The sequence below is a fragment of the Limulus polyphemus genome, unplaced genomic scaffold (genome assembly GCF_000517525.1).
Source record: "Limulus polyphemus unplaced genomic scaffold, Limulus_polyphemus-2.1.2 Scaffold1095, whole genome shotgun sequence".
In the NCBI taxonomy this organism is placed as follows: Eukaryota; Metazoa; Arthropoda; class Merostomata; order Xiphosura; family Limulidae; genus Limulus; species Limulus polyphemus.
In genome coordinates, this window is record NW_013666705.1 from 36,395 (window position 1) to 48,517 (window position 12,123).

At 34.5% G+C, this 12,123-nt stretch overlaps 1 protein-coding gene across 3 annotated transcripts in view; it reads right to left on the minus strand.

The window, feature by feature from the left end:
* The window catches only part of LOC106462104 (protein arginine N-methyltransferase 3-like), a 39,583-nt gene extending 28,082 nt beyond the window's left edge, over positions 1-11,501 (minus strand). The window contains exons 1-4 of one of the 3 annotated variants that reach the window (XM_013921988.2): positions 11,435-11,501; positions 10,426-10,555; positions 4,792-5,061; positions 1,191-1,296 (exon numbers count right to left, since the gene is read on the minus strand). In XM_013921988.2, coding sequence (XP_013777442.1) covers positions 1,191-1,296; positions 4,792-5,031 — 346 coding nt within the window. In that variant the 5' untranslated portion in view covers positions 5,032-5,061; positions 10,426-10,555; positions 11,435-11,501. Of the gene's footprint in view, positions 1-1,190; positions 1,297-4,791; positions 5,062-10,425; positions 11,380-11,434 lie in introns of those variants that run through there. The other 2 variants (XM_013921990.2, XM_022389243.1) reach the window with 2 other exon arrangements.
* Between the last annotated feature and the right edge of the window lie 622 nt (positions 11,502-12,123).

A 12,123-nucleotide genomic window follows, 5' to 3' on the forward strand; every position in this document is an offset into this window, starting at 1 on the left:
CTACCCCCCCCCCAAAAAAAAAAGAAGAAAAACAGGCAAGGTCAATCCCAGACATAGGAATTGTGAAAGATAATTCAGAATGACTAAAATCAAGGATATAAGAATCAGAAAGATGAATGGGAGGGCTAGGTTTGAGGTTGTATGATGTAATTTGTCAAGGAAAGGTAAATGAAATTAGTTAGGGTTAGGATTAAGAGGAAGGGAACAATAATAATAACATGACATAGATGAATGAGAAAGCATTGTGCATAACCATGAAATTAAGTCCTGATAATGTGAGAAAGTTTAAGGTTTCTCTTCAACAGAGAGAGAAGTTTTCAAAGCATAAACCGGTGAAGAAAATAATAAAGTTTGTTTTCCTCATTTTCCCCTTCAAAATGAGGGGAAGGAATGCCTGAAAAAGTGACTGGAACTGGAGGTCCTGGCTTCATATGGAAACCCACTACCTTATGCACAATGATGATCACATCATCTCCAGTGAACGTACCTCCATAAACCTGTGTGAGGAAATTAGTAGATGTTACATGAACTAGTATGTTCATAGTTTGATTCAGTAGAGCAAATGCATAGATGAAATTAGTGTACAAGGAGGTGTGTTAACCTCCAAATGATGGAAGGCTTTTTCTGTACAATAATTCACAATTCACAAGAAATCTTTGCGAGATTAGGTGGGAGTTGCCTAAAGGTTGGTGGCATGCAAATCTCTAAGGCAGATGCACCGGGAAGATAGCTTAATTGTGCATAGAGGTGTGTATTAACTCAGAAGTAAAAGATTCTGTGTCTCAAAGAATGTTTAGTTTCAGCTTCTAAACACTTAGAACCCTACTCTTAATTGTCCAATCCCTGGTCCTGAAAATATAAAACCATAAAGAAGCTGTCTGAAAAAAGAGAACACATATTTCAGCTGCTAAAACATTCTTCAGTCATTAGCATGTGTAGAGCTTGAAACCTAAGATGCTTAAAGTATTATATTAGTCATATATAAATATGTATTCATTTACCATTTACAATAAAAAAATATAGTTTTTACTACTTCCACTGAAAACATTTTTCTTAAAAAAGAGCAATATTAAATTTATCATGTTACTTTTCAAATAGAAAAATAATCACAACCTTTTTAAAAGAGCACATTTTAAACATGAAGTATTAACTTTAAATAGTATTTACATGCCACATAATAAAATGCTTACCAAATATAAGTAGAGAATCATCAGGGCAACTTGGAGTCATGTAGCTTTCTTCTTCCCATGGAATAACATTAGGGGAAATTTCTTGGAGATCAGATATACTAAGTTTCTAGAAAATATCAGGTTTATGAAATTCAGGAACAATTCATCATTAAACAACCTTTAAACATACTTATGTATGCATACCAAAACTACAACCTCATAATTAAATTTTTATGCACAATATAATTTTTGAATCTTACAACAATTCATTTATTATAACTATTGGGTCGTCAAGAAATTAATGTCGCTTTTTTTTAGATGAAAAAACCCGAAAAACTTATATATCAAAACAAAACATTCATTAAATGAAATAGTCTCCATTCTTATCGATGATGCTATTCCATCTTACAATCAGGTTGTTAATGCCCTGATTAAAGAAATCACTTGGCTTTGAACAAAAAAACATGTAGATGTCCTCTTTAACACCTTCCACATTTGCTGACGTTTTCCCCTTAAGATGGTGTTGCAGCGAACGAAATATATGGTAATCTGATGGTGCCATATCTGGAGAATATGGTGGGTGGGGGAGAACTTCCCAACCAAACTTCATAATCTTGTGTTGCATCAAACGTGCCACATATGAATGGGCATTGTCATGGATAAGAATTACACCTTTCCGATTGACGAGCGTTTATGATGAAGGGCTTGATTTAAATGTTCCAGTTGCTGACTATAGATCTCTGCATTGACAATTCACTGTGGATTGAGGAGTTCGAAATGAATTGCTCCTTTGACATCCTACCAAATGTAAAGCATCACTTTCTGCGGATGTAGTCCAGGTTTTGGGGTCATAAGTGGTTTTGTCTAGGACTGAGCCATTGTTTTTGGCATTTAATATTCGCATAGAGAATCCATTTTTTCATCACCGGTGACAATTCTGTCCAAAAGTGGTTCATGCTCATTACGCACCAGAAGAGACGAAGCAACGTTCAAACGTCGGAAACGATGATCATCTGAGAGTTCGTGAGGCACCCAAACAGCTTCTTTGTGGAGTTTTACCATATTCCTTAGATGTTTACATATTGTTTCATGAGAAACATGCAATTTAGGAGCCATTTCACGAGTGTGTTGCCTTGGGTTAGACTCAACAAGCATCTTCAGAGCATCAATGTCAATTCCGTCGTTGACACTTACGAACGTTCAAAACACTTCCATAAACTTCTTTGATATTCTTTGTGGCTACAGAGGCATTGTTTCCCTTCTTGTGTTAAAACAGCATTACATGCTGAATGTGTGTCTCCTCGCGTGCCATCACTATAAGGGATTAAAGTATACTAAACTTTACACATTATACAGGCTACACTGACATGACATTTATGCTGTTCGCTTAACTATTATACGTGATGTACATTTTTTTTTGGGAGGGGGTAATGAAAGTGTTCCAAATTGCAACATTAATTTCTTGATGACCTAATACTTCAAAGTTCATTTTAGAATAATATAGTCAAACAGAGATCAGCTGATGAGATCCATGAGAATTATATATTTCAGTTTCAACTGTAAGTTAACCCTTTCACTTAGGGTAGGTCAAAGTGTGCATGTCACAACCTTTCACAGAGTTACATTCAAAATTTAATTAAACTACTATATTATCAATATATACAAATAAACTTGGCATCAAACGATAGCTCATAAATCAAATTCTAATGTTATGCATGTTTTAAGTTCTTAATTTTATAGGAAAATATTTAAAAATTTCCCTATTATGAGAACTCTAACATGTTATCTGTATCTTCCCTCTACTCGACTCTATTTATCACCCCTCCAAGAAGTTTGGAATTCAACATAAATTACCCATTATAATGATTTTATAAGCTTCAATCTTATTTGCTTTTAGAGCCATAAACTAGAAAATGAGACCCCTCCTGCCATGCCCACCTGTCACATTATCTCTTTCCCAAATTGCCAATAGTTCTTTCTGATGTTTAATACTATATTATTTATACTCAGTAGAAAGCCAAAGTTTAATCTATCAAATGGTGTATTCTATTACATTGTTTTCTGCACAGACAGTTATCAGTTTTGCTTCCACTTCAAGCTTTATTTCCAAAGGAAAGACATCAACGAGCTTAGATGAATTTCTAATGACTCTTGTTGCATAGTTAGAAAGCCAGAACAATGGTGATAGTTATAGGACATATTCTGCATTTTGCATGTTCTTATTCTGTGTTCTTTGAAGCATTATTTAATAAAATAAAAAATTATTTATTGCAGTAGTATCATTAGTATATAAAAAGTAGGGTTAAGTGTCATCTACAGTTGACAGTAAAAAGAACACCCAGGTAAGTATTTTATTTTCTGTTTTTTATTTGTATTCATTATTTATTATTATAAAAGTAACTGAAATGTAAAAATTAGAAACTTTTTAGGTTATAACGTTTTAGGTAAAAGAAAGGATAATTATAAAAATAAAATGTTTTCACAAGATACACATGCAAGCATCTCGTGAGTAGCCTGTGTGTTATGTAATTCAATAGTGTAACGTGAGCTGCATGTTTTCCAAGTAACTTCAAATTTTATAGTGGGAATATTAGTTTAGACATGGTTGAAAGGGAAATAAAACATTAAAAGTTCAGTATAAACAGCTGTATACTCTATGATACTTAAGCTATTTGGGATAAACAAATCAAGTTTCATGCTACAATTTGAAGTCATTCTAGAAAGAAAGGGTAATTTAGATTTATTTTGATTTTTTTTAGGGTGGTTACGAGGTCAGTCAAATTGACCAATCTTGTATAGAGTTAGAGTGGAGAAAATGACAGAAAAAATATAATGTTTTCTGAAAATCAAAAACATTTGATATTTAGTTATGAGATTTCATGGATTATGTAAATGAAATTTGAAAATTTTCAGATGAAGAAAAGTATTTTTAATCTTAATGTGAAATTCACTTTGCACTCAGAGCAGTCAACATTCTAATACCATAAAGTTAAACAGAAAGTTCTAGTGAAAATGATTAATTAAAAATTAAGATTTTTTGTTTACGAGAGACTTTTAAAGCTTATTGAAAGCTTGCCAAATTTCATAATGACACAATAAGTACTTTCAGAGTTATAGTATGTATACCACCATGGTTACAAGTTTCTGTAAAATGCAGGTAATACAATAAAGGAATATTTTATCCTGCATTTACAAGCTCACCAACTGCTTTGGGCTTTAAAATTTGAAATAAAACAATCTATTAAGATTTACAGATCCAGTACATATCTCTAAAGGCTTTATATACTTCCCTTTCAGAACTAAGGAATGTAGCATCAAAACAATGAAGTTACTGTTTTATAAGGGAAAAACTATACAGTCAACATATTAGGCATGTGACCTTCATCTGAACCAAACATTACAGCAATTTTAATAATTTTTGTATTTGAAAAATTATGCATGGTAACAATACGCAATTCAAAATTATGCATGGAAACAATACGCAATTCAAAATTATGCATGGTAACAATATGCAATTCACTATTACTTACCTCTGTATTATTCAGTTCTTTTACTATTCACAAAATATGGAATGAGCCCTGAACAAGTTTAACTTAATGTACATACATCAAATAATAATTACCTGTTTCCTCATGAAGTTCACAAACTTAATCCATAAAACAGCATCCAGATGAAATCTGACACCAAATTTTATTATATCAAATGAATGATCTGTTTTGATGTGTTCAAAGACCTCTTCTGTATGAGGAAAAGTAACTTCACAGAACAAACACATTGCTGGCGTGACAGGAATATCTTTTTCCATTTCTTCAGCATCCTCCCAATCAGAACTGTCACTATCACTTTTTCTATCTCCTTCCATGGCAAATAAAAGTCTCAGATGTCAGTATACCTAAAAACAGAGAAAAGTGACTACTGTATTTCATTACTGCCAACTTGCTAATTTACTGTTTTAGTTTTTGAACATTACGTAAACAAATTTTCCACATTTGTCAAATACACAAAACACACAAAGTTGTATGTAGGGCTTGATTAACTTTGATGGGAGTGAGTGCCTCTTGCTTTGAAAAGGATGAGACTACAGTGGAATTGTCCAAATGAAGCATTACCATCTTCCCTCGCAACAGTTTGAGACCCTGAGTCATGAATTAATGAACAGCTAAAAGTTCTAAAAGATTGATGTGGAGAGAGGCTTCCTCTAGAGTCCAAAGTTCTTTGAATTCCATATTGTCTATACAAGCACCCCAACCCTGAAGAGAACCATTAGTGAACAGAAGTATCTCTAGCTGTGGAGGTGGTAGAGGGACACCTACAGTTGAGTTGTCCCTGTTCAACCACCAGCTGAGATCCAGCAGTGTCACTGGACAATCCAATGCATCTGTCCAAATGTTCCACTGGTCCTGTAATGACCCTTGTAGGGCCTTCATGTAGGCCACCCAACCTAAAGAAATGAGTGATTCCAAGGATGCCCACATCCCAAAAAGAGATAGAACTGTGCATGCTGGTGGAGAAGGAGACAACTGTATTTGAAGAACCACCTGTTCCATAGCCTGGAGGGGTATGGAAGAAGGATGGCCACAGCTGAGTCTGGAATTGAAAACACCCCTAAGTGTATGAAGTACTGTGTGAGAGTAATAACAGACTTCTCCTTTTTGATAAGACACCCAACTCTCTCAGCTTCTGATACTAGAATTTGAGTGTGGAGTTCTGCCAAATGGCAGGAAGGGCAGGAGAAGAAGCCAGCCTTCCATGTACTAGTGAGTGTGAATGCTGAGGGAGTGAAGATGATGCAAACAAATTCTGACTATCTGGTAAAAAAAAGTATAGAGAAGATTCGAGGCCAAATGGTAGAGCATGAAACTGAAAACCTGGTTGTCATGCACAAAATGGAGATAACGCCTTGAAGACTCAATGACCAGGATATGAAGTTAAGCATCTCTATGTCAAATTTTGTCTTCCACAGTCCTGGTGAAAAGATCCACTGAAGAGAAAGAAATGACTCCATTGTAAACTGAGGAGGAAGGAGGAAGTGAGTAAGACAAGAAAGGCTAATGACCAGTTGTCATTTGCCAGTCTTTTTCAGCACTACAAACAGCCAAGAATAAAACCCTTGAAAGGAGGTGACGATCTCTATGACCTCACTGTGCAGAAGATCCTGGATGGCTTGTGCTCGATGGTTGGATGTAAGATGGTATTTGGGGAGTGGAAAGCCAACTGGTATTAGAGACAGAGGAGGAGGGGACATGAAATAAATGCCCAATCCCCTCCTGAGAAGTTGAATGACCCACTGATGTGTGGTGAATGTCTCCCATACAGACATGAACCCTTTGAAACGAGACCCCACAGGACCTGATGCCAAAATCTGCACTCCTACAGAACATTTTACTACATCTCCTGTTCATGTTTTTAGGCCTCCTGTTTTGGTGCCACAATCCATTGGAACACAAGGGTGATTTCAACCCTGGAGAAAAACTTTGGGACAGTCAAGAAGGTACTGTAGAAAATGAAGAATGTAGATGAGCCACATCTACTTCAGATTCCATGGATTCTGGAATTCCTGCAAAAAAAGAAAAAAGACTGTCTGAGAAAAGGAGCTTCTCTTAGAACCCTAAAGACCAATGCAGGAAGGTGGACTCCCTCCAGTAAGGCATCTCTTTCCAAAATATCCCAGCAACAAACCAACCAAGATACCAAGGAGAGAGCAGAAGCCTATAACCTGACCAAAGTGGAAGTCAGTAAATGACCAAGATCCTCCGAAATTAGAGCAGAGGACCTATGATAGGCCTCAAAAAAAAATTGCAAAGATGATAAAAAATGGAAAACTGTTGTAAAACACAAATAAATTCTGGAAAACTGAGAATGTGTAAGATGAATTGTGGAATCTTGTATTGAGCCCCAAATAAGAAGTAGAGGATCTACCCTCTGAGAGTCCGAATAATGGTTCAACCAGGCGATGGAAAGCCAAGGCATGCTGATCCAATAAATGAGGAGAACAAGGCATGGCAGCACTCTCCCTCAAATGATATTCAAATCTTCTTGTTTGGCAATGGTGGAAGGACCAAATAATTAGATGCACTAGTTTCTCCCAATAAAGAAGGTAAAGATTCATAAGCTACAGGATAAATACTCTAAATGTTACAAACATGGCATACTAGTAAGAAAAAGAGTGCAAGAGGCAGGATGTCTATCCGAGATTCAGGAATAGCCGTCTGAGCAAAGAAAGGTGCTGGAAAAATAGTCATATTCTCACTAGTCCACACTTGATTTCCCACAAACTCAGCCTTACAGCCAACAGGAAGAAAAAAACCATCAGACCTCACGTAAGATTCTACCTCTCTGTGTATAAAAAAAAAAAATTTATGTCTGTCCTACACAGATGGAAGATCTATAGAACTATAGGAAAGCTCAGGATTTGGTTAAGACAGAAAAAAGAAATTAAAAAAAAAGAACTATTGAGAAACAGCTGGTTGATAATGTTAAAACTAACAGCAAGGATTTTATATTTTTAAAGGTACACAAAATGTTATAATGGGGATTGGGCCTGTAATGGACAGAGCTGGGCAATTAGTGGTATTGGCTAATCATTTAATCAACAGTCCTATTAATTGAGTACAATAATTTTATCCATTAATACAAAGAAAAAAGTTGCAAGCAGGTGCTGCCAGCTAGTTGCCTTCCCTCTAGTCAGCAGTTCAAAGAGAAAAACAAAAAAAAGTTGTCAGCAGGTTCAAGAGATATAAAAATGGGTGGCAAGTGTTGCAAGACAGTCACCTTTCCTCTAGTCAGTAGTTCAAAATGAATGATATTGACAGATAGCTTATTAACTGCCATAATAAAGCAGAGGTGAGCAAGTTTGGTGGCACTGGGAATATAATACAAAACTATTGAATCACCAGTGAGGGAGAAGTTAAGCACAGACAGCCCATCATGTAAGCTTTGTCCTTAGCAAACAAATATAAAAGCAACATTTTGATTACTTAGATTACTGAAATATTTTAAAATATTAAAATCTGGAAACACTAATTCCAATTAGCTTATTATTTTTGTGACACTCAATATAACCAAATTTTGGTTAATCAATTGTTGTAATAATCAAAAAATACTAATTTCAATTAGTTGATTATTTTTCTTACAATTGCTTTAATCATAACTTCAATAAATCAACTGTTGAAATGACTGAAAACAGCTATAATAAACAATAATAATAATTAACCAACTGAATCGTAATTTTGATTAATCCATTAGTTTATGTGACATTAATCAAGGTAATTGCTTTTCACAAGTAAAAAATTATATCAATTAAATTGTCCAGTTATAGGAAAATATTTGTTGAAGACCACAAGATTGTTAAGCTTTTAAATATTTTATTTTCTGCTTTTACAAGGGAAGATACAAGCAATATTTCTGACCCTGATTATTCTATGGGATGTATTCAAATTGACCCAATATTAATGTTGACATTAATCTTTTGGTGGTAAGTTTAAAGACTGAGATTAAAATAAGGTAAAGCACTAAGACATGTCAGCCTCTCTTTCATTTTTGGTAAGTCAGTAAACAGTAGGCAGATACTTGAGGATTGGAAAGTTGCTAACATTACTCCTATTTTTGAAGGTGATACAAGTTGGCCTGGAAAAAGTCAGTTAATGAAATTTCATAAAAGAAAGCCAACATAGATTCAGGAAAGGGAAATACTGCCTTACTTTTAACTATTTTTGAAGATGTTATTTGATGTACTTAGGTTTTTAAAAAGCTCTTCATGAAATGCCATGCAGAAGATTAGCTAAGAAATTTATATTGGTAGGGACTGGAGAGAAACTAGTTAATTACACTGTATGGTAGTTGGATAGGAAAAAGCAAAAAGGTTGTTACCGAGTTCAATCAAACTGGACACATGTCACTAGTGGAATGTCTCAGAGGTCAGAGCTTGGGCCTATGACTTTTCTTATTTAATGATATTGAAAGGAGAAATAATTAGTAAAGTTTGCTGTTGACATTAAACTCTTGGATATTTGTACTCTAGTTGTATTGAGAATGTTGAGATACTATGAAATGAAATGGATCAATTAGTAAGTTGGACAAAGATTTGACAAATGATCTTTACTGGAAGTGAAAGGTACTTCAGGCCTTAGTGTTAGGACCTTTGCTCTCTTTGATTTACTTCAATGACAAAGTTAAAGTAGTGGTCAATAAATCACTTAAATTTACTGAAGATATTAAGGTCTTGGGTGGTGCTGGCTGTGAGAAAGATGCTGCTGCTTTACAACAGAATTTAGATTATATGGCAATTTGGTGATGGATTTTAATTATAATAAATGTGAGGTAATGCATGTGGGTTGGCATAATTTTAATGGGAATGGCCTTAACAGTGTAATAGAAGTAAAGTATCTTGGTGTTCTAACTGTTCAGTCTCTTAAGCCAGCTAAGCAGTGTGTTGTTGCTTGTGGTAGAACAATTTAGATTATAGCCAAGAAAATACTGAACACAGGTCTACTGAGGTTATAATTTCATTGTATAGGTCACTGGTTACACCACATTTGGAATACTGTGTTCAATCTCAGGCTCCTTATCTTAGGAAGAACACTGAATTGTTGGAAAGGGTTCACAGAAGGATGTAAGAGTTGTCATACAATGACAGGTTAATATCTGTGAATTTGTTTTCTCTTGAAAAAAAAAAGAAGAGTAAGAAGAGATCTGATTGAAGTGTTTAAGATCATCAAAGCAATTGATAGTGTCGAGGCATAATTTTTTTTTAATACTTAGTGGTGAGAATGAGATGACTAGAGGATACAAATACAAATTCTGGCAGACCGAGAGTCATCTTCAGCTAAGACAGTTTTATTTCTCTAACAGGACAGCTGGCTTTTTGAATGGGTTGCCTTTAGATATAGTGGATTCAATACATTTAAGGCTTGAATAATATATTTAAATATTAAAAGCTGGTTTGAGGTTATTGTTTTCTTCAATATTCATTTTATTTAAGTCTAATTTAGTGGATGAGGCAGCTTAGATGGACCAACAGGCTTTTTGTTGTCCTTAAATTTTATGTTATGTAATGCCTTTGAGTTATAATAACTTGGGTCACACATTTTATATAAATGGGAACACACTAAAATTAATTAATTATTATGTCTAAAGAAAAAAACTTGACATCTTGGTAGGTAAGTAAATCAAACCATTTAGGCAATTCTCTGTAGTAGTAAATCTTACAAAATTTTAAGGTGTATTTATATTATGCAAACCACTAGTTAGGACTCACTTGGAATACTGTGTACAATTTGGTCTTCTGAACTGTTCTCTTGAGAAATGAAGGTAAGTGGTGTTCTTGAAGTTTGTAAGATTATCCGTTGTAACGACAGGATGAAAGCTTGATTTTGTCGTGCTATTTTCTGAAGACAATAGGATAATTATGGAGGACACAAGTTTATGATTTGGAAATAGAAGGCTAGTGTCAAGTTAATACAGTTTTCTCCAACACAGTGATTGGCTTATAAGTTATAGAATAAGTTGCTACTGACAGTAGTAAAGGCCAACATTTTATAACCTATAAGACTTCATGAGGGGAATCAAAGATTTTCTGAAAAATAAAGAGCAGATATAAATTTTCACCTTTCTCAAGAGTGGATGTGCAAGGACAGCCTTGAAGGCAACATGGATCATTGATATTTGTATTAAAACAGACCTCTGAGGTATGCCACAAGTCTGATATCAGTTATAAAAAAATCTCACTTATCACTACTGTTGGCTGTCAACTTCTGTGCTAATTTTCAATTCACTCCCTTACTTTTCTACCAACTTCATAAGCATCCAATTGGCTAGGTTATTTTCTCCCATGTCACCATATTCGTTATACCATAATATTCAAGGCAAGATATCTAATAGTAAAAACCTTCATTATTATTTTGTATTAAAACTTAAAGTTTAAGTGCAAAACTACACAATGGGCATCAAACCCTGATTTTTAGCATCATAAACTCTCAAGCTTACCGCCGAGCCATCAGAGAGCAACATAACATTAAACTGTACAATCAGATTTTACTTGTTGTATATTCGTGTACTAATTACTATTAGTATTATTTTACATAACATGTTAATAACGTCATTACATTACTATGTTTATTACGATTTATAATTGCAACCAGTGCAAACGACTTTGATTTAAATTGTGCTATGGAGCATATTCTTACGATATCACTTAAAAAAATATACAAAGTGGATCAGCATTTAATTTAACGATAGTAGGAACAAAGATTAATAAAATGATGTACCTGAGTAAGCAACAAACTAAACATCACTGAAGGAACAGTTGTACCATGTGCTCAACGGTAACGCCCCCTATAATTAGTAAAAAACAGGCTCTTTACTTTTAAAAGAATAACTCTATTTTTTGTTTACAAAATTTAAGACATAAACTACTTCCATAGTTTTCATTATTCATTTTTCTATTATAGAAATGTGGGTTCGTATTCTTTATTTAGCTATAGATCTATGTCATGTTAATTTAATACTATCATAAAATCCCTACGCTCTGCTGCGAGGTTCCGTGAAGAATAACAGAGGTTCCAATGTACTGATCAAGACCCTCCCCATCATCCCAATTACTTTATACAACTACCCTAAGATGAGTCCTTACCTGAAAAAAAAAAACGAAAAACATTAGGACAGTCACCCGTGGTACCTGGGAACGTTTGCCATGTTTGGTCCCGCTAGCTTGTGGATAGAAGCGTTTTCAACCGTTCAAACTACTCGGTGCAAATTTTTTAGTGGCTCGTCAGTGCGTTGTCCCGATTGCACCGGCTCTAACTACGCCACTACTTGCGAGTAAGATTATAATTATTTGTTGAGCAAAAATGAATATCTATTTTAATATGACTTTAATCTTAGTAATATTTAGATTAAAAACAGTACCTATGAAAAATAAAGTATTATTATGAAAATAGAAAGATTTGCAAGAGTT